Source organism: Apodemus sylvaticus, chromosome 20 (assembly GCF_947179515.1).
Source record: "Apodemus sylvaticus chromosome 20, mApoSyl1.1, whole genome shotgun sequence".
Lineage (NCBI taxonomy): Eukaryota > Metazoa > Chordata > Mammalia > Rodentia > Muridae > Apodemus > Apodemus sylvaticus.
The window spans coordinates 48901283-48928472 of record NC_067491.1 but is presented as its reverse complement, the minus strand read 5'-3'; the positions used below and the strand labels follow the sequence as shown (position 1 = coordinate 48928472).

Below are 27190 nucleotides of genomic sequence, written 5' to 3'. Positions count from 1 at the left end.
AACTTGGTATACCGAACACTGACTAAAATCCTGAAAAAAGTGACTCCCATCTCCTGTCAGGGTGAAGATGAAGCTACCCGTCCCTTTCAGTCAAGGCACTGAGGAAGGCAGCTGGTGTGTCCAACCCTGCGTCCAGCGCCCCATCCGTACTTCAGGGGCTTTCATGGAAGTTACTCATGGAAGCCTGCAGCAGCTCAGGGTAAAAAGCAAATGCATTTTAGGAAGACACTTGCTAAGAACTAACACAAAGCGGAGCTTCCGCTCAATGACTGATGCTACTATGGTTCAGTCCCACACGAGCAAAGGGTCTGTGACGTCAGCACTGCTGTGCACGTAACTGAAACCCCAGAGGTTGCATTTCCAGGGGCTGCGGAAACAGCTGGGTGGACAAGATGACCTCACACCCTCACAGCCAAGACACACGGGCTGGGACATCCAGAATGTGACTTAATGGTGTGGGTGGATGTGTCGGAAGTAACCCTGTGGCCATCATTCTGGCTGGACTCCATCCCTACAGTCACCTGGCTACAGCCAGGTTTTCCCCACCCACAGTTACTTGGAAACAGCCAGGCAACCCAGCCCACTATAAAAGGGGCTGCCAGGCCCCTCCTCGCTCTCTCTTGTCCCCCTGCCCCCCACCTCCCATTCTTCTCCCCTTTCCACGTGGCCATGGCCAGCTCTCAGCCCTCTATCTTTTCTTTCTCTCTCTTTTCCTACTTCTCTGTAATAAAGCTTTGAAAGCATAGGCTGTTCTTATCAAAACCCACCGTGTAGGAGCAGCCAGGCTTCCTCTACGGGTACACGGGGCCCACGCCAAAATGGCCTTGCCTTCTGAGCACGCACCCCGCCCCAGCCGGGCAGCCTCCCTCCGCAGATACCCGGGGAGCCCGCATCCCTACACCGGTACACAGCCCCCGCCTACATGGACAGAGCAGTCAGGACTCAAGAGTCACCAGCCTGCAAGGCCACCCTCCGCTGATGCTGCCCGGACAACAGCACGGCACCACAGAGGCACAGTACTTGACAAGACTTCAGCCTTCGATACAAAGCCTCACTCAGCCCTCTGCAGTGTCAGAGAGGCCCCCAACATCACTCAGGCAGAAGGCACGTGTGCGCATCAATACCTTTTATTGGTTCACATTTTTTTCCAGAAAAATTGTAATAAAAATACATGAAATTGGAATTTGCATTACAGTACATTGTGCGATTATAGAATATAAACAACAAAGTATACTCCTTCTTGTGGGGGGCAGAACATTTCATTCCACTAAAAGAATCACATGATTAGGCAGTTACCCTACACTGTCTGTTGTTCTGACCTCAGAGACTGGCAGACTTGGGAGGAAAAAAAAAAAACCTTAAAAAATAAATAAATACAACTGAACAGTCAGTCAATTCCCTTGGTTCCCTGGTCCTTTCTCCTCTCCCCACTGTTTTCAACACATGGGGAGTGGGGGTGCAGATGTGAAGGAGCCTCTGGGGCAGGGTAGGTGCTGCTGGCCGGACACCAGGCAAACCCGTTCCCTGAGGTGGCCCCAAAGTGAACTGTGAGACGCCACTCAGTACTGCAGGTGGAGAGGGGCAGAGGCGAGGACAAGAAAGGGGGCAGCAGGGCCAGGGCGGGAGGCCTGACGGCTGTGAGTGGCAGGAAGCCTGTCTGCATAGCCCCCCAGCCGGCGTGCTCACCATCACGTAACCTAGGAGCTCAACTACACCGTAAAGTCGCAGCAGCAATGCTGGGAGAGCACCGGCTGCCCCGCCAGAGGTCCTGAGGGCTCATGGGACAGAGAAAAGAAAAACCATTCGGTTTCACAATGAAAAAAATCCTTCAAATCCACCTGGGTTCAATAATAATAATAACTTAGTTATGAACAGCTTCCTTATGAAAGTAATTACCTCAGAAGATGTAGATGCTGTGCGGACAAAGAACTACTTGCCTGTGAATGTATGGGACACAAGCTTAAAACGAAATCCACCTCACAAAAAACACAAAGTTTAAAGCAAATTAAGCGTTTCCCACTGAGAACCGTCTCAGCACACTTAGATCAGAAGACAATAATTGTACTAGGAAAGACATTCACTGCTGGTCAGCCTCTGCTGCGATGCTCTAAGAGCCGTGCAACGGAGATGACGTAGATTGGCCAAGTCGCCACCTCCCTGGCTAAGCTGTGGCGGTGACGCACACTGCGGGGAAACTTGCAGAAGTGGACCATGGCTTTTCTCGTTTGGGACATAAGGCTTATTAAAGGAGACAATGCTACACAGGTTAGTAACAACAGTGTATTTTAGTCACAGGGTAATTCGTCTTTCTCAGGATAAACTGGTTTGGCTCTTCGTAAGCCATCTCACCCCCTTCCACACAGTAAAGACTGATGCGGGTGCTCCAGCCAAGACAAAAACTGATTGCTAACATTCCCTATCTCTAGTATCATTAACCCCATGGATGAAAAAAGAAAAACAGAATTGACATCAGACAGCTTGAAAACGAGACTAAGACAGTCTACGGGGAAGGGTTGAGCTCACAGATCCGGCAGCTCTTCCGTCACTGCCCACCACTTGGGCTTGAGGCTGGTGACTTCATGGACGCATCGCTGTGATGCTCTGACGAATCTGAGCCTGAGTCCGTGATGGTGACCCCAGTGCAATGCTGCAGCCTCCTTAGACCTGCCACCTCCTACCCACCAGATCCCAGGGGACCTGGTGGCTTCAGGACAGCACCTTGAATTGGCGCCGAGGACCTGAACTTCACCTGGGCGTGGGCGAGGAAGCGAGGCGACGGTCTGTAGTCTGGGCGGCAGCATCCACACTGGGGCTTAACCTCAGCAGCCAGACTGGAGGATGTCTCCCCCAGAGCGCTTAGTCACCGACAGCGTCGTGAATATCTGCAGGAAAGAGGAAGAAGGCAGAGCGTTTCAAACTCCTGAGCGAACAAGTTCACAGATCGCGCCGCGTTTAGGTGACACGAGAAATAATCGGAACTCAAATACTGGGACGGCCAAGACGACCAAAAAGAGGGCCAGAGGATAAAAGGAACAGCTGCATTAAAATGAGCCGATTCCTCTGTGTGCAGACATCTGGTGGCGAGAGGCATTGTCGGCCATGTCTTCACACACTGGAAGCTAACCCAACCCACAGACCGGAGCTCAGTCTGTACAATGGGGAGGCTGGGGGAGCAACTGACCACCTTGTTCCGTAGCATTTCGTGTTGGTCTCACACGCCCTCTCCCCTTCTGGCTTCCTCGACAGGGTTCCCGTGCCCCGGTTCTGTTCTGTAGCCATCTGATCATAGCTGAGATGCAGTGAGACCGTGTGGTGAGACCCTGCAGATACCTTACAGGCTGCCCCGCCCTGACACACAGACAACATGAAGATGGCCAGAAAGCCCTGTAGGGCTTCACCTTAGCTTTCTGCAGTCAGGTCCTCAGGGCTGATCGTGTCAGTGGCTCCTTGACGACACAGGATGTGTGCAATCTCAGAGGCACCCACACACAGAACGACCCAGAACACCCTCCTCCTCCTCCTCAGATGACACTCTACTACAAGCCGAGTTGACCATGGCCACCGATGAGCTTCCCCTGGGCTATTTTTTTTTGGGGGGGGGGGCGGGTTAAAGTTCCAGGGTTCGCTCACCAGGCCATTCCCTAAAGACTTTACCACAAAGGTTATACAGCTAGCAACAGTGCACTGTTTCCATCCTCCAAGCAGATCAAATGTCAGCAAGGCCTGGGGACTTCACACCATTTCCAGGAGGCTCCTCCACCTACCCTGCCAGGCAGAGTCTCCTTAACCAAAGGCGCCCGTGTGTGTGGAAGCGTGCCCGAGGAAGCAGCTATGACATTGGCTGCATAGATCTCTGCTGACACTCTGAAACTTTTTTTTTTTTTGGCCAAATAATATACCTTCACTGATTCTCAAAGGAAAAAACAAAAAACAACGACAACAACAACAAAAAAAACTATTGGTTTCTTAGAACACTAACTTATTTGTCCACTTATCTGAGACAGGATCTGACTCTAGAGCCCAGATTGATTTCAAACTCATGGCAATTCTTCCTTCCATCTTAGCCTTCCAAGTCCCAGTGTTCACAGGTGAACACCAGTATGTAAGACAAGAAAAGAGCGGGAAATCAAGGCCATCTCGATGTGCACTGACCACAGCAGCCGGAATCCCGCAAGCACCCTTTGAGCGAAAGGGGATTTCTAATCCCCAGAAAAGCCTCTGCTCTGGCTTAGCCTTCAGTAGTAAAGACACAGCCCCCCTGAAGCGCTCAGCTGAATGAACCCTTCTGTAACTGCAGGAAAGCGCAGCCCACCCAACCCCACCAGGCTCAGCAGCTCGCCAACAGTCAACACTAACGGCAGCGAGCCAGCCCAACTGCTTCTGAAAAGGAACCAACTCCTTTGTTTAAAAAAGATGGGCATTATGGGTGGGGGTTGGGCACACGACAATGCGGGACTCTGCAAACAGCCATCAGGACACCATCCGCCACCGTCTTCTGCGTGCTGACGACGGAAGAAAAGGATCAAGCCAAGAGGGTCTATCTGAACAGACTCTTGGCTCCGGCAGCCGGCAAGTTTGTTTTGTTTCTTGGGGTTCAGAAAAAGGTTTGGGTAAGAACTAGTCCCTGAAGAAGTAGGAGGAATTTTTAAAAATGAGCTGTTATGGGGGGTTTGCACTGGAGGCTGCAGGTTGAGACTGAGCCCTGGCTGACGCCAGAGCAGTGAAAACACTGAAGGGCCGACTTGTACGGGTTTCACCCTCGTATCGCTGCTTTAGAATGTCTGTAGAAATATTTATCGGTGAACAGCGACAGCACACGGAACCCAGGACGGGGATGGGCTCAAGTGCTACTGAGAGCTTCACCCAGGACCCTCCAGACCTGCCCCAGGCTCCTCGGTGCCCCAGGAGGTCCCCACCCTGTCTTTAGAATGGGAAAGGACCAAACTTTAAAAAACAAAACAAAACCGAAGCTCTAGAAGCATTTTAAGGCAGGCTTTGCTCTGTTTTCTGGAGATGTGGTCTCACTGTGCAGTTTAAACAGGGCTCCGCTTGGAATCCCCAATTTCCTTCTCCCACCAGGATGCAGCCTGTGCGTTAAGGCATTAGGCATCTGAAGGGATGTCTTAAGATGCTCTTTTTGTGTTAGGTTTTCCCCTCCCAAGTGAAGGCGATTGGCTGGAACCACCCTGGGCCTCGCCAATCGTCCAGAACAAGAGTCTAGTTTCCTATAGAAATCCCAGAGGGAAGTCGCACTGCCTAAGGATGAACTTTAGCTACGAGTCTGCAGTGATCGCTCCAGAGATTTGGACAACGGGCTGTGCTGTTTCCCGAGTTCCTCTAGGCAGCAGCAGGAAGAGCTCACTCCAGGTTCCGAGGCAATGCAGCAGATGGCCCGGCTGCATGACCACGGGGACACTCCACGCCAGCTCAGGACCCGTTCCTAATTACAATTATTTCTAATTCATCAAAATGGATTGACACTTGCGAAACTCAATAAAACGTATAAGGATGAGAATTTAAAAGGGATGTAAACTTGTCGCCAGGTTTCTATTAACTAAAACTGTCAAATGGCTCACGTTTCTAACAACAAAGCCAGCCTGAGTTGTTTTTATAAAACCTACTCGGCTTCTGCCACGCAGGCACACACGGCAGTCAGCTGCGCCCTGTGTGTGTGAAGGACCCTGGGGAGGAAGAGCTACCTGTCCAGCTGCAGCAGGCCGATGCAGCAGCTCCACTGGCAAACCCTCACCCCCTGCCTCTGTGCTTTGTGAGTGGCTTTCCTGTCCCTAGCTTAAGCCAAGCTGAGAAGCGGAGACATGCCAGACTTCACTTATTCACTTGCTGAATAAGATCCCAACTCAGGCTAGGAAACCGTGGGCCAAGTCCTTGCAATTTGTCCTCAACATCCTTGTTTGTCACTGGGAGATGCTGCCTTCGGGTTCCTCAGGAAAGAAAACAGCTGACACAGAGCATACATCGTGCCTGGTACACACAGTAGGCCCTCACGTAGACAGTTAAGTCAGAGGTCTTGCCAGTATTGACTCAAATTTGTCTTCAGTGTCTCCACTGTACTCCAGTGTTCCCCTCAGTTCCCTTCCCATGGTAGGACGGACTGAAACAGTCTGGAGACATTTCAGGAAGCTGAGGTGGGGACGCCGGAAGTGGAGAAAGTGTGGCCAGAATGGGGAGAAGAGATATTTCTGTTGTTTCTTTTAAGAAGATTTTATTATTTATTTTTATGACCTTAAGTGTATATGTGACCAAATGCCAAGTGTGTGCAAGCACCCGGGCCCCCCTGGAGCTAGCATTACTGGAGGCTTTGAACCCCGACATGTGTGCTGAGGACTGAACTCTAGTTCTCTGCAAAACAGCTACAAACTCTTAACTGCTGAGGTATCTTGCGAGCCTAATTTCTATTTTCTCACATTAAGCCTGTTTGTGATACTGCTACTATACTCAAAAAAATAAAAAAAAAAATTTAAAAAAATTTCACTGGCGCCTTTCCCATGCAGACAATCTGTGACACGTTACTGGAAAACTGATATGGCCCGAGACGATGAATCTAAGCAGGGTGTGGTGGAGCAGCATTTACCCCCTGCACTCGGGAGGCAGGAGACAGAGGCAGGTGGATGTCCGCATCTGAGGCTAGTCCAGTAGGGAAAGGATGTTCCAGGAAGGACAGCCAAGGCTATACAAAGAAACCCTGCCTCGATTAATTAATTAATTAAAATAGTATTAATATACACTCTTCAATTTTTTGGAAATAATTTTTATCTTGACATTTGTAACTGTCAAACCCAGCAGCTTCTCTGACTCGTGCTCCACCACCTCTCTGCTGTGCCTGTTTCCCATCAGGTTAGCGCACGTCAGTCTGAAGGAGAACAGCATTCCTAGTGACAGAGATGCAGGGCACACAGAAGCGTGGTGCTTTCCCACGGCTGTGCTTACATTTGTTTAAAATGTGGGGCTCTGTGGCCTATACCGTGTACAACGTCACACTGTTGCTGAGAAGCACTCTGAACTTCTGAGCCTCCTGCCGCCACCTCGGCGAGGATGGCAGGAGTCTGCTACCAAGCCCCATTTATGTAGCGCTGGGATTAAACCCACGGCTTTATGCATGCCCAGGCAAGCACTCTAGCACTTTACACTAAGATGTGTGTGTGCACGCGCGTGCATATGCACATGTATGCACTTGTGGTTGTATGGAGGCCTTATGAAACTTTAAATGTCTTCTGTTGATTTCTTTTTTCTTTAAAAGATTTATTTATTATATATAAGCACACTGTAGTTGTCTTCAGACACACTAGAAGAGTGCATCGGATCTCATTACACATGGTTGTGAGCCACCACGTGGTTGCTGGGATTTGAACTCAGGACCTCTGGAAGAGCAGTCAGTGCTCTTCACCGCTGGGCCATCTCTCCAGCCCTTCTGTTGCTTTCTACCTACATTTTGAGTCTCTCACTAAACCTGCTTCCAGGATCCACGTATCGTCATTCCCTAACCTTCGACCTGTGCCCTTCCCCCATCCCTCACCCACCACGCCCATACTGGGGTTACAGAAGCACGCCACCACACCAGGGTGCTCAGGTCCTGTTTTGTGCAAAAAACCACTTTACCCACTGAGCTATCTCCTCAGCCCCTTCCTTCCTGAGTCTTTTGAAAGCTGACATCTGTTCAACCAAGAGGTCAGCTGTACAACAAACACAAGTGCAAACAGAAACCAACCAGTTATGAGCTGCAGAATAGGATCCGGTAAGAATTGCACGCGCACGCACACACATACACACACCTATGTGCACACACATGGATCCAGTAAGAAGGCACACACACAAGCACGTCATGTGGCTACGGCACACAGATAAAAGCTGCCATTATTAACCCACCCCGAGTCCTTCCATGTCACAAGGCTTAGTTCCCTCTCTGGTCACAGTCCTCAGGCCTGGATGATGGGGACAGCCAGTACTGACACTGGTACCGTGCGGCCCGGACCAGGCAGTTTCCAGCTCACTATCCTCTGCTCAGACTTTCAGAAGCATCACTTTCCAGGGTCATTCTTAGATGCGCACAGCTCAAGAGGCAGACCCCATGACCAGCCTTGAGGCTTTCCCAAGCCACTAACCGCAGAAACACTGTAGGTCATACCGTCATCAAAGTGAAAGAGGTCTGTTTCCGTGGCGCGGGGCAGTGCCCTGACTCACCTCAGCACAGACCGGGTGGATGCCGATGGTGCTGTCCAGCTGCTGCTTGGTCAGCCCACACTTGAGCGCGGCCGCAAAGCCCTGCGTCACCTCTCCAGCGTTTGGACCCAGGACATGGAAGCCCACGACGCGTTCCTAAGATGCAAAATAGAGGGACGTGGGTGAGCTGGTCTCTCCCTCGAGCCCTGGTACTTCCACAGACTGTTCTCAGAAGCCTCTGATGGAAATGGCGGTCTTGGGCTACTAAGACCCACAGTGTGCTGCGGAGTCAGGAGGTGAGGACTCCCTCAGGCAGGTACAGGGATGCGAGCATCAAGCTAGAGGAGAACACACAAACTTGAGGAAAAGTGTATGCCCGCAGCTCCTTAGCTGCAGAGCCCTTCCAGACCATGCTGATAGGGCAGTCTCTCAGGTTCTGTCAGAAACTGACCATTTTCTGTGGTGACTAAGACTTAAGAGAAGTCACTCAACTTTCTTTTTTTTGGGGGGGGGGGGGTGGGGTTGGATTTGGTTTTTCTGAGACAGGGTTTCTCTGTGTAGCCCTGGCTGTCCTGGAACTCACTCTGTAGACCAAGCTGGCATCGAACTCAGAAATCCACCTGCCTCTGCCTCCCAGAGTGCTGGGATTACAGGAGTGTGCCACCACCGGGCCGTCACTCAACTTTCAAGATCATTTAGCTGACATTCTGGGTACAGGAGAAACTCAGATACTGTCCAGACCTTTCCACGGGCACAGATGGGAAATGCCTAGAAACTGAAATACCTGTGTGGGAATTATTGGTTGTGAAGAAAAATCTAAATCCCACGCCCAGATTATCTCTGCCAAGAAGAGAAAGCTCGTGCACGTCACCGTTCCATGGTTCAGTGGGTGCATCTGCAGAGCTGACAGACCAGACCAGAGAAATGAAGCAACGTAGATCCATGGGCTGCCAGCCCACGTGCAGAGGCTTTGTTAGAAAGTCAAAGGATAAATAAAAACCATTAAAAAAGATGTTGTACGAAACTGGAACCTCTGAGGCTGGAGAGATGGCTTAGTGGTTAAGAGCACTGGCTGCTCTGCCGGTGGACCCAGGTTCGATTCCCAGCACCCACACAGCAGCTCACAACTTGCTGTAGCTTCAGTGCCAGAGAATCTGACACCCTCACACAGGCATAAATGCAGGCAAAACATCAATGCACAGGAAATAAAAGTAAGAAAGTAACTATAAAAAAATGAGTTGTTCGTAAATATTTAGAAATCATTGAAGACACCTTTGCCGTCGGTCTTGATATATAACCTACATCAGGCAGCTGGGGGCTGGGAGATGAGTAAGGTCCACCCATGTGCTATATACCTAAAATCATTGAAAAAAACTATCATAATGTATATCATAATGTAGGAGAACATAAGAAATCTAGTCAGGGTTTTCTCTATGCAGTGACAGGATTTGAACCCAGAGCTGTCAGCGTACTAAACCAGGCCTCTGCCACTGAGCTACATCCTGTCCTCTCAAAAGATGACACTAAAGTAAAAGGTGCCCACCTCCATTTACTGAGGAATCTCTCTCAACTCAGTCACAAAGCACCGTGCAATGTTTATATGTAAGGAGAGACCTAGCAAGGAAAAACCATGAAGGGTCGAGAGAGACAACAACTTCCGAAGAAGGAATGAAAAACCAAGACAGTAAAAAACATGAGCAGGGAGTGACTGTCACTGGCATGGCTGCGACACGGGCTGGGATCTAACAGCTCTGCTAGGTCAATTCTGGACTCAGTTTCCTCAGCCCCAGAATGGGCAGAACTAGCAGATAAGAATTACCTGTAGTCGTAGTCGCACTATCTCAGCACAGACTAATGGTGGTACACGTGTCCAGGGACCAGAGTGCTGTGACCTGTATGTGCACTGCTGGTCTCTTACACAGAAGAGGCTGGTGGTCACTGACCCGAGAGCTGAGCAGTACGCACTTCTATGTGTGAGTGTGTATTTACACGTTTCACACGGGGAGCACTAACCTCTGTTTAAAAACAAAGTCGCCCAGTCACTGTCAAGTCAGATAACACATCGTGCTTAAATACAGCTTATGTCTGTCAGTGCACAGGCCATCAGGGGCCACCCTGGTCTATTCAGTTACTAAACATGTGCCTCAGTGGTGACTTCTGCATCCACAGAGACGTCCTGAAACCTTCTGAGTTCTAAAAGAAAAATCTCTGTCTCATCTAAAACAGTAGTTTTTAAACGAAATATGTCATTACAGACAAACCCAAAGATTTTAAGAATCTAAACAAGTTCCTTGAGTGTTTGACGTAAGGCTTTGGCTTTATTTATATTTTTCCTGAAGGGATTTTTAAGGTCAAGTGCTGAATATGTTGAAAAAAATTCAGTTTCTGGTGCAATATTGAAAGAGAATATGTGTGTATGCACACCTGGGATATAATGTAAGATGTACTTACTGTGTGGTTAACAGTCAGAAAGTTTGAAAACCACAAAAGTATTCAATCTCTCCCACTATGGGTCTGGAATCCCGAGGAGGGGGAAGAGTCTGCCCTCAGGCTCTGTCACTGGTGTAGCTGGGGGCTATATCCCCTATCTGGAGCCCGGGCCACGGTCACTAGTGTAGCCAGGGGCTACATCCCGAGTGTGTGTGTGTGTGTGTGTGTGTGTGTGTATGTGAAGGTAGCAGAGGACTTCACGACTCTGCACTCATCAACACAGAGAAGCTCCAACTGTCCCCCGACTCCCTTCCTCACTCAGGTGTGTCCCCACTCCCTGCAGTGGCCCCGAAGCAGGAAAGTGGAATGGGCAGCAGGCAGGAGAGCCCAGACCCTCGCCTCGCCTCAGACGCCGCCCCTGGGGCTGTGGACAGGGCTGGGTGGAATGCTAACACATCTCATGGTCCATACTGAGCTATCTCAAAAGCTCCACACCTCCACAAAGACCACCAACCACCACTGCACTTACGTTGTCTTTGAGGTTACAGATGACTTTTGCATAACATTTGTTGTTATCCCGGGATGGAACTGTCCATTCCAACGGCCAAAAGAAACTGTGGTAAACCTGGAAGACACAAGCACAATTCAGACTCATTTCCTCACGTAAGATGTTGTCCAGCAATAGGTGTGGAGGTACTTACATGATTAGCGCTGTCGAGTAAGTTCACAGAATAAACTGACTTGGTCAAAAGGCAACTAACTTGGAATGTTGTTGTCAAAACCCCTCTGACTAATCTTGCTTATTTCAACATGATTAGTAAACCTTAAGTAATATAACAAACCGACTAAGAAAATCAAGAAAGAAGAAATACAAGCCAGGCACAGTGGTATGCACCTTTAATCCCAACACTTGGGAAGCAGAAGCAGGTAGATCAAAGTTTGAAGCTAAACTGGTCTACATAGGAAGTTTTAAGATAGCCAGAGCGACTTAACAGACATATTGTTGTTTCAGAAAAAGAAAAAGAAAAAGAAAAGAAAAAAATACAAAGACACCACCTGGTTAACGAAGAAGAATGGTTCTCAACCTGCAGGGTGTAACCCCTTCTGGTGTTGACTATCAGACATTTACACTGCGATTTGTAATAATAGCAAAGTTACAGTTATGAAGTAGCACTGAAATAATGTTATGGTTGGGGGGTCCCAGGACATGCGGAACTATATTGAACTATATTGTCATAGCATTAGGAAGGTTGGGAATCATTGGCTCAGAGGAATGATTGCCGTAAATAAAAGCCAGTGAGATGGCAGGGACATCCCTAGCAACCGCCCAGTGGACGCTTCTTCCCGCTTCCAGAAACCTCCATGACCTTTAGTGGACAGCACAGGAGGAAGGAAGGAGGTGCAGGAGAGCTGGGAGACAGGCTCTGTCTGAAGTCTTGGGCAAGACCAACAGTCCAAGACTGTCCTTCCTCTGACCACGAGCTTCGATATAAGCTGGGGACCCAGACCAGTGGTCTGACACACAAAGATGCAACACACTGTAAAATCACACACGGGAAGCCTGAGGAAACCCTCCCAAAGGACTACGTTACAGACAGCACCTGGGAGTAGTTGAGTCCTATTTCTTTAATTGGGTTGTTCAAAACTTCTTTGGTGCAAATCTATCACTTTTGTAAGGAAAGTAAAAATTTCAAAGTCTATTTGCGTGAAACATGACTTGCTTACTAATAACCTTAAGATAAAAATATCTTAAGATAAAAAGCCTTAAGACCATTATATGTATAATATATATTATTATTACACAAGCACTATTATTACTCTCCGCCTTATTCCCCTGAACCACCATTCTTTGGTGATGCTAGCAGCCAGAAAGGCCCAGTATTCTTCCTGTCCATACTGCCTGCCCGTCCCACCCACCCCACCCCGCCCTGCCCCACCCACTGATACACCCAGACCCAGCATTCAATGTGAGTGCTGGGATCTGAACGCAGGTCCCTAAGCTTGCACTGAAGTGCTCTTACATCATCCAGCTGCTAAATGCTTTGACAGACAATGTATCCTCAAAGAGTAATTATAAAAGTGGACAATGGTTTATAACCATGGCCATAGACCGGAGACAAGGCTCAGCAGTTAAAAAGACCTGGGTTCAAGTCCTAGCCTCTCTTTAGCTCATATATAGCTCGTTAGCAACTCCTGCCTATTTGTGGATGGCGTGCACCACCACCACCACCCGGCTAAAAGTAAACCTTTAAAAAATAAGATAAATTTAAAAATCAGTAGGCACGCTCATTCAACTGCACTTCTCTGCCCACTGAAAACCACCTTGACTTTGAAAAAAGCAATACGAAAAGAGGAAAAGCACTTACTTCAATATTTTCTTCCCCAAATTTCTCCACAGCTTTTTCTTCAGAGAGGCCACAACAGCCATACTCCAATGGAGTAAATACAGTCGTTGGGACGTTGTCATAGTCACACTGTGTCAAATGGAGAAAAAATAATTAAGAGAGGCAAAATGACGACGATAGAAACCACTGTCTCAGCGGGTGACAACACAAAACTCACTTTGACAGTGGAACCCCCGTACAGCCTCTGAGCCAGCAATCGCCCCGCCTGGATGGCTACGGGCGTCAGCTCCAGCTTCCCCTCCAGAATGTCGCCGATGGCGTAGATGTAAGGCACATTGGTCTGCTCTTCATCCGTGACGGGGATCTTCCCGGTCCTGTAACCATCAATTGCTGCTATTAGTGAAGTAAAAACTACATCGTCTTCCTCCCCAGGAGAGCAATACTCCCATTACTAAAACAACAAAACCACGCACAGGACTCAAACTGCTTAGCAAAAAGCCTGCCTACTACTTTAAAATCAAGTATGAAATGTGTTTGAAAAATAGAAGAAAAACGCCTTTCACATAGTGGTCAGACTGCCAGGCCTAAATAAGAACAACCTGACGCACACCGCCATCTGGTAGCACTGAGCAGCCAATGCCTAAAGGTAATGCCCAGCCCTGGACTAGCTTTACCAGCAAAACGGAGGGAGGACGCCGTGAGAACCCTGTGTGGTCTCCTTACTTTTCGTTTATCTTCACGCCCACGGTTTCTAAGCCAATAGTTCTTGTACAAGAATCTCTTCCAACCGCCAACAACACCTGAAAAAAATAATAAAGTATTGACAAAACCACTGCATAAACTTCTTCAACACAGACCTGAAAAACACCTTTCATTAATAAAAGTCAAGAGTTTAAGAAAGCTAAAACCTTTTATGTTTTCAAGTCTTTTGAAAGGACAAAGCAAACATCTCTTGGTATTCCTTATAAGAAAGGGAGTTGCTACCCTAATTGAGGCAGGCAAGCTTAAAAGCCAAGTGCACGGTCCATGGCTGAATTATCTCTAAGTGACAGTCCAGGAGAGGAAAGGGGAGAGCATGGGCAGTCTAGCTCATCAACTTCTGCCTGCTTGTGAAACTTGGCATACAGGACATTAAGTTACCGAAAGGGCTGAAGCCATCCCTGTGATAAAATAAATTCTAGTGTCACACTAACTGAAATGTCTTAGAATGTGCAAGGAATGGGCTGCATTTTAGAGAGAGGAAAGTCACCCGAAGTACATAGCTGACGCCCAGCCTGACCTGGGCCGCTGCTTACTGTGTTAAATTCGCCTTCCATGGTCTCCTCGCTGTTGGTGGACTGAGCGGTCACCTTGAGTCGGCCTGGTGTCCCTGCTTCAATCTGTTCGATCTACGAAAGCAAACAAAGATGCAGACAAGGAAGGTCAGCGGTTTCTTCTATTTCCATCTTCTTAGTCCTCAGGAAACAGAACTCAGCCCTGAAAGGCTTTTACGTCATCTCCTTCACGTAGCAACATTGGGAGAATCAATTTCTATCAACCTCACTGACACGCTTGCTTGAGAGGCTTTTTCTCAAGTAATTCTTGAACAGAGAAAAAAGTAGGGAAGAAAGTGGAGAACACATAGCACGCTCCCTAAGGTGGACCCATCGTAGATGATCCCTAAGACAGATGCATCCCAGTGATGCACACATAGACCCATCATAGATGATCCCTAAGACAGATGCATCCCAGTGATGCACACATAGACCCATCATAGATGATCCCTAAGACAGACACATCCCAGTGCGCTCCCTAAGATAGACCCATCACAGATGAGCCCTAAGACAGACGCATCCCAGTGATGCACACGAAGAGGCAGACGCATCCCAGTGCGCTCCCTAACGTGGACCCATCACAGATGATCCCTAAGGCGGACCCACCATAGCACACTCTCTATCACCTGCTGCTGTCTCCAGGGAAATTACTGATGAGAGCCACAGCTACTCAACTTCAGAGCATCCTTTTTGACTACTAATGTTAGTTTTCACTGATAAAATAGTGGAGTTTATAAGAACTTAAATGTGAGTTAGAAAGACCTAGGAATCACAAAGGGAAAGATGTGTCTAAGTGCAAGTTTGACAGTTGCTGTAGATGCAAAAAAGGGAGTGAGCAGCCTCCTGAACTAGGAGAAGAACATCCCACACAGATGCACACACGTTACTGACATCCTACTGCACACAGATGTCTGTGACATCCTACTGCACACATATGTTCATGATAACCTACTGCACACACATTTGTGAGAGCTCAAGGAGAGGGCACCAGCCACCACAACAGTGCACCACTCCTTGTATGTTGACAATACTTCAGGAAGAGTTACATTTTAACACAGTTCCTCACATTCTGGTGACCCCCACCCATAAAAGTATTCCTACTTCCTAATTATAATTTTGCTACTGCTATGAACCATACTGTAAGTACCCTTGTTTTCTGATGGTTGTAGGGTACTCCCGTAAAAGACTCATTGCACTCCCCCAAAGGAGTCACAACTCAGGTTGAGAACCAGTGAACTACAGAGATGAAGTACTGGTAACTTCCAAGAAATCCAAAGCTCAGCTCTCACTAAATATGGTCAGACAGGCATCCTGTCATGCTGTGCTCTAGCGCTGAAGACACATTAGCTAGCGCCTCACCGGAAATACACAGCTGCTGCCATTATTCTCAATGTACAGAAGAAACGAAGGCTTAGAGAGGTTAAGGAATTCTCCTTAAGTCATTCGGCAACAGACAGTATTTGACAAGTGAGTCTGATCCCAACACTGGATCTCGCCAGCACTAAGATTCTCTCACACAAATCTAATTTACTAAGAAGTTGTTGGCCCAGTTGGCCTAGCATTTCTAAACTTTGCCAAAACCAAGCCCCTTTCAGCCACTCTGGAGGAAACTGCTGCTCTGAGATGCTAAGTGACGGACCTGACCTTGCAGCATGTGTGCGTGCGCCAGTGTGGAGGGAACCGAGAGCCTTCTGCTTGTTAGGCACGCGTTCTCCCACTGAGTTATGTCCCCAGCCCAGTGTCACCACGCTTCTCAGAGAATGGTGATTAAGTCACAGACATAATGTGGCACATTTTAGATCCTTTACGGCAAAGATGAAAAGAGTGGGGAAGCCAGCCACGAACAACTGTTTCTGAGGAAACAGGATTGATTATACAGTGTCTATGACGACAGTGCGTCCAAGGAAAATGTTTTCCTGCAGAAGGCAGAGAGGGGAGAAGAGGAGAGTCTAGCATGTGGGCGTGTGCATTCCGAGTTCTAGTGATGCGAATACTCCTGACTACAGCAGACCAGGGCACCGCCATGAAAGGATGCAGTAAATGGCGCGGACACAGCAACAGCGCTGAGGCAGCAGTCAGTGCATGCTCCTGCATCAGCACAGCGCTCCTGAGGGTCCCTAACACTCAAGGGTCCGTCTGCTTTTTTGCCTTTCACCATGATCACAAAACCAGCCACAGCACAGAAAACCCACTTACTTTAATTGGGACGAACTGCCTTACAAACTTGATACCATGTTCTTCCATGTGTTCACCGATTTTGTTGGCCATGTCTTGGTCAAAACCTCTAAGAAGAATGGACCGCACCATTACAGTGACGTCGAGGCCGATACCAGCCAGAAATCCTGCACATTCCAAGGCGACATAGGATGCGCCAACCACTAGGGTCTTCCCCGGGCAGTAAGGCAAGGAGAAAAGATCGTCACTGGAAAAGTTAAGGGGGGGAGAAAAGAAAAAAAGGGAAATGTTCGCGTATGAATAAAGACGCAAGCATCTTCCACTTCCTAAGAATGAGAACTTTTAGTATTATAAACATTTGATAGGATACTATACATATGACAAAATTCTAAAAGGTCTTAGATACTAGTCTTTGTTGGTAATACCCAGCTGGTCTTTAAATACACTAATGGCTAAATACATACAACCAACAGTGTAACTTTTAGCACCCATCAGACCCCAGAGCCATTTTGTATTATGTGGAAACCCAAACCCCACTGACCTATACTTAGTTGCTTTCCTGGAATGGAAAATGTTTTCCTTCTTACCTAGATCATCTAGTATCAAGAGTGGGGGTGGGGAGGCCTTGAAAATCTAATCCTTGTAATATAAAGTTAAAAAAGTTTTTAACTCAACAAAAATCTTGTAGTTGAGTTTAGAAGTAAGAGACCATAAAAATGACCAGGTGTAGCAGCACACACCTTTAATCCCTGCCCTCAGACAAACGCAGGAGGGTCTTAGTTTGATGTCAGCCTGGCCTACATAGAAATGTCCCTTTCTCAAATACCAAAAAAACAAGGAAAACAAAACGAAGTTAAAAATTACATGTCAGGATAGCTGGATAAGGAGTGCATGATTACAGACCCAGCACTTGGGAGGTAGAAGCATGGGTAGAAGCATGGGTAGAAGGACCATGAATTCAAGGTTGTCCTCAGCTGGGGACTGAGTCTGAGGCTTGCCTGGGCTGCACGGTGCCCACCAGCCTATCACCACCAAAATAGCAAGTTGTTGGGCATAGTGGTAATAGATGCTGGTGGACTCAGCTCCTCAGGACGCTGAGGCAGGAAACTCGCTTGAGCCTGGGGATTCAAGTTCATCTAGGCCACATAGGGAAAACCTTATTTCTAAGAAAATAAAAAACAGGAAGGGACCTTGGTATAATCTGAATGTGTGCCCAAATATTAACATTCCTCATAGTGTTCTACCCCAAGTGTGTTGGTGTTAATAGGTTTCCTTCCTTCCTTTCCTCCTCCTCTTCTTCCTTTTTATTTTTTAGTTTTTCAAAACAGGGTTTCTCTGTGTAGCCCTGACTGTCCTGGAACTCACTCTGTAGACCAGGCTGGCCTCGAACTCAGAAATCCACCTGCCTCTGCCTCCCAAGTGCTCGGATTAAAGGCATGTGCCACCACTGCCCGGCTTTGTAGGTTTTTAGAAGATGATTTAACAGGGTATAAAAACAATCTGGCTCTCACAAATGGGACCAGAGTCTATAAAAGAACTCCACAATGATGCTACCGTCCTTTCCACTAAAAAAAAGATCCACCTATGAGCTGGGACACAGCCACGACCAGTGCCTCAAGCTTCCGTCTGACCCTCCAGAACTGTGGCAAGCCCCAAGTTGGTCACTGTGTTACAACAGCCCAACGACTAACCAAGAGCACACATCCCAGGTAGTAGGGACGGAAACACCAGAGCTGCTGTACCAGGCGTCAAGGAGTCCAACTCCTAAAAGAAGGAATCCAGAGATTCCCAGGCAAAAAAGCATCCAAAACAGCAAGGACTGTCAATACATGTTAATGACTTCATCATTTAAAACTCCTCAAAAACAGTATTGGTAGTGTTATCCCTTGATGGGAAACATCTTTTTTCTTGACATGTTTAGAAGGCCCTTCTACAGGGTACTGTCCCTCAGTGGGGCCAAGGCCTCAGAGAGCTAACCCTTTGTTTCCACTCCCCTAAGTCTTAACAAGGAACATGGTCCTTGTTCTCTGCACAAAATAAACTTGCCTAGGGAGACCACGTTTGTGTTACAAAATATCCACCTGGTTTACAAATACACATCAAGTCCAAAGAGAAATGTCAATCTAACTGCATTATGTTGCCAGGGTAATGTGGTCACTCTGCCTGGCAGGAGGACCAGCAGGACCAATGCTTGTGGTCTGTAACCTTTAAGATGTTGTCAGTCCCTGATTCTCTTTCTTTCAACCTCCCAGGATAATCGTGGCAAAGAATTCTTTCCTAAGTCCACGAAATGAACCGGGTGGGTGTAAAGAACCAAGCAGGCCAGCCTCGGCCTGTTTCTCCCACCTGCTGATGCAGTACTCTTTGTCTCCAGGGATGCCCAGGTAGCGAGGCCTTTCACCGGTGGCAATGAGGAAGCGCTCGGCTGAATAGATCTTTTCTTTACCTTTGTTATTTGTTGCCTGCAAAGGAAACAATGTCAACCCCAATGCAAGACTATCCCTTAGAACCTATAATTGGTAAAGGGCACTTCTTACAATGTCTCCCTCGTTCCCACAACAGGAAGAGAAACTAAAGACTGAGCAGATGAAGGACTTCCTTGAGGAATAATGCTACAGTGAGTGAGGAGAGCAAGTCTCCCTCACATCCAAGGAATCTGGCCCAGGTGGGTGACACTCCCCTGACCCACAGAAGGCCCCAAGAAGCGTAGCTGCCAAGTGGCCAAACTAGACAAATAAGGTCACGGTGGCCATACTTTTTGCACCTTATTTGATTTCCTAAAGCACATTTGAAGAGATTTTCTCTGCTAACACCAATGGAAGCTGTTTTGAAAAGGCAGGGGAGGAGCATAGATCGTAGCTTTCCAATTACCATAATCCTGTGCGGACCGACGAATTTTCCGTAGGCATTCTCATAGACGACTTTTTTCTCCCGGAGAGCCACTCGGTAGCCCCAGTTGAGCGAGCCGATGTGATTCTGCACAGACTCTGTCATCTTCTCCCAGTCATGTTTAACTGTGATAGGAGAGAGGACGCTTAGCCCTTCACGCTGCCTGGCTGAGGTAACTCCCACCCGGAGCTAGGCAGTTTCAACCCAGAAGAACAAATTCTCTTGGAGCATAAACGCCACTTTCTTGTGTCCAGGATTTAAAACCACAACACAAATTCTTTCTACCTTTATCAAGAAGTGAACCGGTAGTTTACTTTGGATTATAAACACTGACTGTGGGAAACGGTACTGTTAAGGCTTAGGTCTGCATCTTAACAGAGTCAAAGCCTCCTGCTCTAGCCAGGTGTAGGTTACTACACCGTCACTGGGCATGCTCAGTGAGGGCAGACTGGGTACCGCAGGCCTGGCATCATCTTGGTGAGTGAACTTTGACTGAAATACAGTCACATTCATTTGCATGTCCTCTGAAGCTGTTTTTGCGATATAAAAACAGAGCTGAGTGATTCCACAGAAACCGCATGCCAGCCTGCAGCGTCTCAACACCTGCTTTGTGAACAAGTTTTGCTGGCTCCTTAGTCAAAGAGCTTGACTCTCATTGTCCCCAAATCCTTACTTGGTAAAAAGAAAAATTTCCATTCTATAAATTAATCCTTAAGGTTAAGATAGTACACCCGGCATCTCAAATTTTCAACTGATAAATATCAATCTGTTTTGACAGGCACATATCTACTACAGCACTTGAGAGGGCAGCTGAGCTCCTCAGTCCGTTCCAGGCCAGTGAAGACGACAGAGGAACACTTCCGTCTCAGAAACAGTATGTGTCTAATCCCAGCACTCGGGAGGCAGAGGCAGGTGGATCTGTGTTTGAGGCCAGCCTGGTCTACAGAGTGAGTTCCAGGACAGCCAGGGCTACACAGAGAAACCTTGTCTCAAAAACAAAACAACCCCACCCCACCTTCAAAATGAAAAACAAACCAACAGCCACCTTTGGTGACTGGTAATCATTGTTATAATGACTTAAAGAAAACAGGGCACAGATCAAATACACTGAGGAGACTGGGAGAAGACAAATCACTCATGGCTGAAGAGGAAACAACACAAACAGGTTTCTCTCATGAAAATGAAGTCTCCAACACACTGAGCACGAGATGGCACCGAACCCATGACACTTAGGTCTGTGTCCTGAATTAGCAGGACTGCACAAGAGCCGGCCTGTGGCTTTATAGCGAATAAACTACAGACACTTGATTCACACATCATGACACGTTAGAACTAGAGCCCTCTTTAAGCGATCACCTCACTTTAGGGAGCCTGCGAAAGCCTCGCTGGCCTCTGCTCCCCAGATGAGCAGAACTCACTGTCCACCAGGGATGGAAAGGTCAGTACACGCCCTGCGCCACAAGGCAATCATCTATAATAATTACCAGTATCTTACCAACATCTATTCTTCCTATGCGGGTGGAGTTTGGTTTTGATTGCTTTATTTTAAATTAAAGCACTGTATTTTAAGTAAATCAGTAGATAGCAGATTTGTCACAATGCTAGCAAGTGACAAGAGGCAAGCCTGAAATTCAGGTCAGTCCTCTGAGTCACAGTAATGGAGAATTGCAGCTGCCGCTTTTTTGTTTGTTTGTTTGTTTTTGGATTTGGTTTTCTTCGAGACAGGGTTTCTCTGTATAGCCCTGGCTGTCCTGAAACTCACTCTGTAGACCAGGCTGGCCTCAAACTCAGAAATCCGCCTGCCTCTGCCTCCCAGAGTGCTGGGATTACAGGCGTGCGCCACCACCGCCCGGCTGCAGCTGCCTCTTAACACGCAGAGCCAATGGTTCGAACTAGTGTGCCATGCGATTGGTACTCAGTACCGCCCACATCACTGAGTGCCAGTGGGCGCAACACCCCGTGAGCTCAGAGGACTCATGAAGTGCTTCTCAAAGCTGACAAGTTAGAGCCCTGAGGCTCACCGGGGCTGACCTGAGACCGGCAGGCCTCACCTAGGTCCGGGTATCCAGCTGGCACCCAGCCAAGACCACAGCTTTTGAGCCCCTCCTTTCCCCACACACCTGTGTCCTCCACTTTCCAGCCATAGTTGCGAGAGTCTTTTAGAGCTTGTCCCAACAAAGCTGCCTGGTGCATCAGTTTCTTAGGTATGCAGCCCACGTTCACACAGGTTCCTCCGAGACCTGCAACAACAAAGAAGTCAGTTCATAGCCCACTGCGGAGCCTTCAGAGAAGCCAAAGCGTATTAAGATGCAATGAGATGATATCATCATCATCATCATCATCATCATCACCACCACCACCATCGCTATTCCTAATCTAATGTAGCCAATACTATTATTAAAGTTTGTTCCCAAGCATCACAGCGTTTCTAAGGTCATGGAGCCTAAGATACAGAGAGCAAAGTAGTCATTCTGAAACAAACACATTTCTGAAATTTCTATAACTTCCAGATTCAAAATGGTCACTAGTGATGCAAAGATTGCAATTTCCCTGTGTCTAAAGCTATACCTGCTACTGAATCTACCTACCTACACACAGAAATGATCAAGAGGTCGCCATACTAAGTGTGGCTAGATGTAGGTCTGAAAATACATCTGGAATTTGATGTTTATATGAATTTTGGGGCAAGCAGCCAAAAATTTTCCCTGATTCTCCAAAGAATTCCCATGTTAAAACTCCTCTCTTCCAAAATAGCAATCCCTAAGCACATCGGGTCACTGCTTTTCATCAGAAGGAAACTCAGGCAGGGAGGGAGGTGGCTCCCAGAGTTCACAGCTCAAGGCCTGTCCTCTGAAAATAGCAGTGTCACCATCAAGTCCAAACTCCACAGGTCAGGGACTGGATCCACCCCAGGAACAGAGAGAGTGTCATTAGCCACTTGCGGATACATGAGTTCACAGACTGTGCTGTCGTCTTATCTGGCTGAACTGCCACTGCCTCACGCTAATGCGAGCTGCAAATGCTCTTTATAAAATGTACTAATCATTCTCTTGCCTCAAACGCCTTGCAGGCCCTCATTATCTGCCTTTATCAGCCCAAAGTCCTCCTGTAAAGTCCTGTAAAGTGCCGTACAGTTTGGCTGGCCTTTCTCTCCACTTTCACTTCTAGTCACGCCCGGCTCATACAACAGAAAACTCTCACCCGCCTCGGGCCATTGGAGTCTACTCAGTGGCAACGCTAGCATATACTGCCTACAAGTTCTGCTTCAGCCTTAGCACATCTGCCCCATCTTCTCCGGCAGTGCCTTGAGTGGGTGTCTCTTCAGAAACCCTGCCTTACGGCTCACATAACTAAAGCTCTCTACCCAGGAGGGCCCCTCTTTCTGCACCACTCACCACCCGAGAATCAAGTTCCCACTAAAGGGTATTATTATGTTCCACGGGGGCAGGAACTTCTTCACAGAGTTCACTGCCTCAGCCCCATGCTCCTGGTTCACAAGTCATTGGTACACAGTCATTGAATGAGCAGGCAACGTGCAATTCAGCAAGACTCAGAAGGCTACTGCTGCCTTCAGTAACTATCTGAATGCAGGGGAAGGCTTAGAAAGCGTCAACTCTGCTGGATAACAGAGAGGTCGACCTTTGAGCCAGCCTGCGGCCAAGGTTTCTGCTGAACCTAACTGGAATTGCAGCACTTAACTGGAATTCCTTTAACTCACTCAAGTCACGGGGAAGAGTTGGGCTTTGTCATTTCTAATCTTTGGGGTTTTTTTTTTCTTTTCTTTTTTTTTTTTTTTGTTTGTTTTTTGTTTTGTACAAGACAGGGTTTCTCTGTGTAGCCCTGGCTGTCCTGGAACTCGCTCTGTAGACCAGGCTGGCCTCGAAACTCAGAAATCCGTCTGCCTCTGTATCCCAAGTGCTGGGATTACAGGTGTGTGCCACCACCTACTGGCTGTTTTTTTTTTTTTTTATTAAGTCGGCTTTTAAGAACCATTGGCATCCCAACCAGGGGAAACCGAGTGCAGGATCTCAGAAACTCACCCCATCTAGTTCCAAGAGGAGTTGGCGTGACAAAATCCAAGACCAGCACCTTCTTGTCAAATTTGGCTGCCTCCTGGGAAACAAAATTATTCAAATGAGCCAGGCATAGAGCGGGACCTCGGGCAAACACCCACAATGTTTGTATCACGCTCTGAAGCCTGAGGAACAGCTAGTCACAGATGAAGTTTGGGAACCTAACACACCTATTGATTAGTATTGATTAGTTCAGCTCTAGGACAAAAGCCGAGACACTGAACGTATCGACGATTACACGATTACAGCTGCACCATTCTTACCAACAGCTGGCTGCCCCAGCTAACTCCCGCATGACTCCCCTCAGACACCACACAAATCTGAAAAACGCTTTGTCCATTTCCAAGCAAGTGGCAATAACCACCTGGTAAGGCCAGCCATCTGACCGACAGCCCAAAGCGCCTGCCTCACCCTGGACCCTGTGAAGCGACATCTTTAAAAGGAACTTCTGCGTTTACCTAGTTCTATCTAAGAACGTTACCAGAGTACGGGGCGGGGGTTGTTTTCTTTTTCTGAAATTGTCTTTCTTGTGGAGAACATTTCTTTCTCACGGAAGAAGTGTGGACACTGGACACTGGGCCTTGCAAAGGACAATGGGGAGCAAGGACTGTGTGTCCCTCAAACAAGTCACTGTGACAGCGACACGCCACGTGCTACTGCGGAGTCAACTGGAAGGGCCCATGAATCCACCTTCACTGGCTGACGAAGGCCCCGCCTTAGTGGAAAGGCTGGCAGGCCTGGAGTCATTCACAAAGAGGAAGGGTGCGGGCAGCCAGAAGCCTCACTCCTGAGGGATTTTCCTAGTGGTAGAGTCTCTTCCCAGTCAGACCCAGGACTGAGACTGGTCATTCTCAGATCATGCTATAAACACTGGAGGCAAATCAGTTTTAAGAAATCTAACTGTTCATTGCAGAATAGTAATTACAGAAATCAAAGAAGTGAAAAAAATCAAATGTTAGTTAAAAAAAAAAGTATGTAACTTCAAACCATTTCCACACACCTTTACTATACTTGAAACACAAGATAAGACTTCAAATGAAACAAAGTATACCCTAAATCACTGGGCTCAGAACTTTTCTAAGAACAGGAAACATTTCAGTGTGGAAAAGTAATTTATGAAGTTGCCCCTTTGCATATACCCTGTCAAAGAATAAGCACACAGGCCTGGATGGACAAATCCAGAGGCTGCAGAGAGCTGCCGGGGAGGGAGCACTGTACCCAGGAGGGAGCACTGTGCCCGGGAGGGAGCACTGCACCCTAACCGTCACCAGACACCACAGCAGATGGCCTTGCCTTTGCCGCCGCCAGTCCTCCGGAGCCTCCTCCAATGATGATCAGGTCGAAGTCATAGGACTCAGGGGGATCTTTGGAGCCATTCATGGTTGGCAGCTTTTGAACTTGGCCTTTTTTGTGCTGCTGCAGGAAAACAACAAAAATGAAAAGGACTTAAGTGAAAAGCAGCAATGTCTGAAAAGCTTTGGCAAATTTTTTTTAAAGGCAATCTCAGGCCATATGCAAAGGGGAAATGTAGACTCTCACTTCAGCTCTGTACGGAGACATCCAGGCTTCCTGAAGGGAAACCAATCCTTCTCCGCATCTAGGCCAGTATCAAAGAGAACTGCATCCCAGCACCCCTCCCAAGCCTCTCCCTACTCTCCGGTTAGCCCATTCTACAGACAGCCCTCCAAGCTGACTTACAGCTAAACCAAGTCTGCTAACACTCTCTCCCCCAGAATTTAGTATTTAACAGACATGTATTAATTATCCATAATGGTTTTCACTATGATATTTTCATACTGACCACCCAGGGACTTTTTGCCGACCTTACCTGATTTTTTTAATCTGTCTGTCTGTCTGTCTGTCTGTGGGGGAGGACACCTGCCATAGCATGGTTGTAAAAAGCAGAGGGAAATCTGGAGTCAAGTTATCACCTTGGTAACAGACACCTTTGTCTGCCGAGTCATCTCACCAGCGCCCCCTTCCTAGAGTTTTTAAACTAGGTTTTAAAATCAAGTCTCCCTAATTTGGGGGAAAACAAAACACAGAAACACTGAACTTGTCCTGAAATTCTCCCGGTTGCACAACGTGAGGCTATTTAAATGGAACTGCGCGGCATGGTTTTAATAGTGTCAGCGATACGACTTGGCATCATCACCTTTACCTTCTTGTCAGAGACAGATCAGTGGGCTGAGGTCGTAAGCTAAGGAGGAGTCTGATCAACCACAAACACAGCAGGTTAAGACAGCAACTGCACAGCTGGCCGAGTAGTTAAGACTTTTTTATTACACTATGTAGCTGAAAGGCAAAATCTAAAATCGCAGAAAAATCACCAACCTGTACTGATCTACAGGTAAACTTAGAAGTCTGTGCCTCTACAAGGTACTTTATAGGTTTACGGGTTTTGTTTTTGAGAGAGGGTCTTACTATGCAGCTCTGGCTGTCCTGGAACCCCGGTATGGAGACCTGTCCCTGCCTCCCAAGCACAGGAACTAAAGGTGTGAGGACCAGGCCCAGCCTCAAACCCATATGTGTTTTCTACCACACAGCCTTGCAAGAGACTTTAAGTAGGCAGGACTCATCAGACTCTATTAAGCTCTTTTTGATTTATCCTACGGTCTAAAGCTATGTTTAGCTCTTGTTTCAATGTTTATATGTATAGAACTTTAAGAAAAAAATTTTAAATATTTTTAAAACATCTTTTCATTCTAGTGTACACTAGCTATATATAACGAGCTACAGTCTACACTAGGCTGGGGCACTGTTTCAGCACTACACTCACGGTTACCTTATAACATAGCCCTGGGCTAGTAAGGGGAACCGATGTCAGCAAGTACAGTAAAAACATTTGAAATCCAGTTTACCTTTCATATCTACAAAGCCATGAACTTACCAGCCCAGACTGCGTATTTTTTTCCTGCCTACTATCAGATGTGGAGGGTAGAGAGCAGAGACAGGGGTCAGTAGAACAGGGCGTCTGGGATGCGGAGGGGTGTGTCCTGGAGGGGCGTGTCCTGGAGGGAAGCGATGCCGGAAGCATAGCCCCACGAGGGCCCCTCAGCAGCACACGGGGCACACACGGGGGATGGGGGACTGGAGGGAGAAAACCTGGAAACCAGCACCAGTTGGGGCAAGTGGGCGTCACCCAGACAGTCTGCATAGAGGCTCTACCCCGAGAGGCTGGGAAACACAGCCAGTGTTCACCAACTGGCATGATGACCAGGGCTTCTCCTTCAACGCAGGGCACTGTAGGGGGAAACAAGCTGGTAATAACGGCCACTCAGATCACAGTACCAGGTAAACTAGTCAGGTAACCAGTGGGGCTCCTCCCTACGGAGTGACCAAGAGCACAAAATCTGCTGGTCTCAAAGGGTAAACAAAAAAAAAGTCAAACAGATGTTCTTAAAATAATAGTAATAATAATTAATAATAATAACCACCATTGTGGGGCTGAGGCAATAAATGAGCCGTTGAGCACGCTATTCTTGCAGACTCTGGTTCCCAGACACCAGCATTTGCATGCATACAAATTTCCTTTAAATGAATATAGGTATGGCTCAGTAGTAAAAAAACAAAAACAAAAACCACTAGGGGCTATTCCAGAGGATCTGGGTTCAATTCCCAAGCACCACACAGAGGCTCATAATTGCCTAAACCTCGACAGTCACTGGGCACACAAGTGATAAAGACACACATGCAGACAAACACCCATACACATAAAACAAAACTAACTGGTAGCACTTGTGTGCATAGAACACAGGCACAGAGCCAATCCTCGCCCGCGTCCCGG

At 47.7% G+C, this 27190-nt stretch overlaps 1 protein-coding gene across 4 annotated transcripts in view; it reads right to left on the bottom strand.

Moving 5' to 3' along the window:
• Nucleotides 1-1111: 1111 nt before the first annotated feature.
• Txnrd1 (thioredoxin reductase 1) overlaps nt 1112-27190 on the bottom strand; it is a 39679-nt gene continuing 13600 nt past the window's right edge. For 2 of the 4 annotated variants that reach the window (XM_052165005.1, XM_052165003.1), the window contains 13 exons: nt 24697-24819; nt 23371-23443; nt 21451-21570; nt 19313-19455; nt 18788-18903; nt 16463-16688; nt 14249-14341; nt 13677-13753; nt 13171-13327; nt 12975-13082; nt 11138-11233; nt 8200-8334; nt 1112-2882 (listed from right to left, as the gene is read on the bottom strand). In XM_052165005.1, the coding sequence (XP_052020965.1) occupies nt 2820-2882; nt 8200-8334; nt 11138-11233; nt 12975-13082; nt 13171-13327; nt 13677-13753; nt 14249-14341; nt 16463-16688; nt 18788-18903; nt 19313-19455; nt 21451-21570; nt 23371-23443; nt 24697-24783 (1494 nt within the window). In that variant the 5' untranslated portion in view covers nt 24784-24819 and the 3' untranslated portion in view covers nt 1112-2819. The remainder of the gene's footprint in view (nt 2883-8199; nt 8335-11137; nt 11234-12974; nt 13083-13170; nt 13328-13676; nt 13754-14248; nt 14342-16462; nt 16689-18787; nt 18904-19312; nt 19456-21450; nt 21571-23370; nt 23444-24696; nt 24820-27190) is intronic. The other 2 variants (XM_052165002.1, XM_052165004.1) reach the window with 1 other exon arrangement.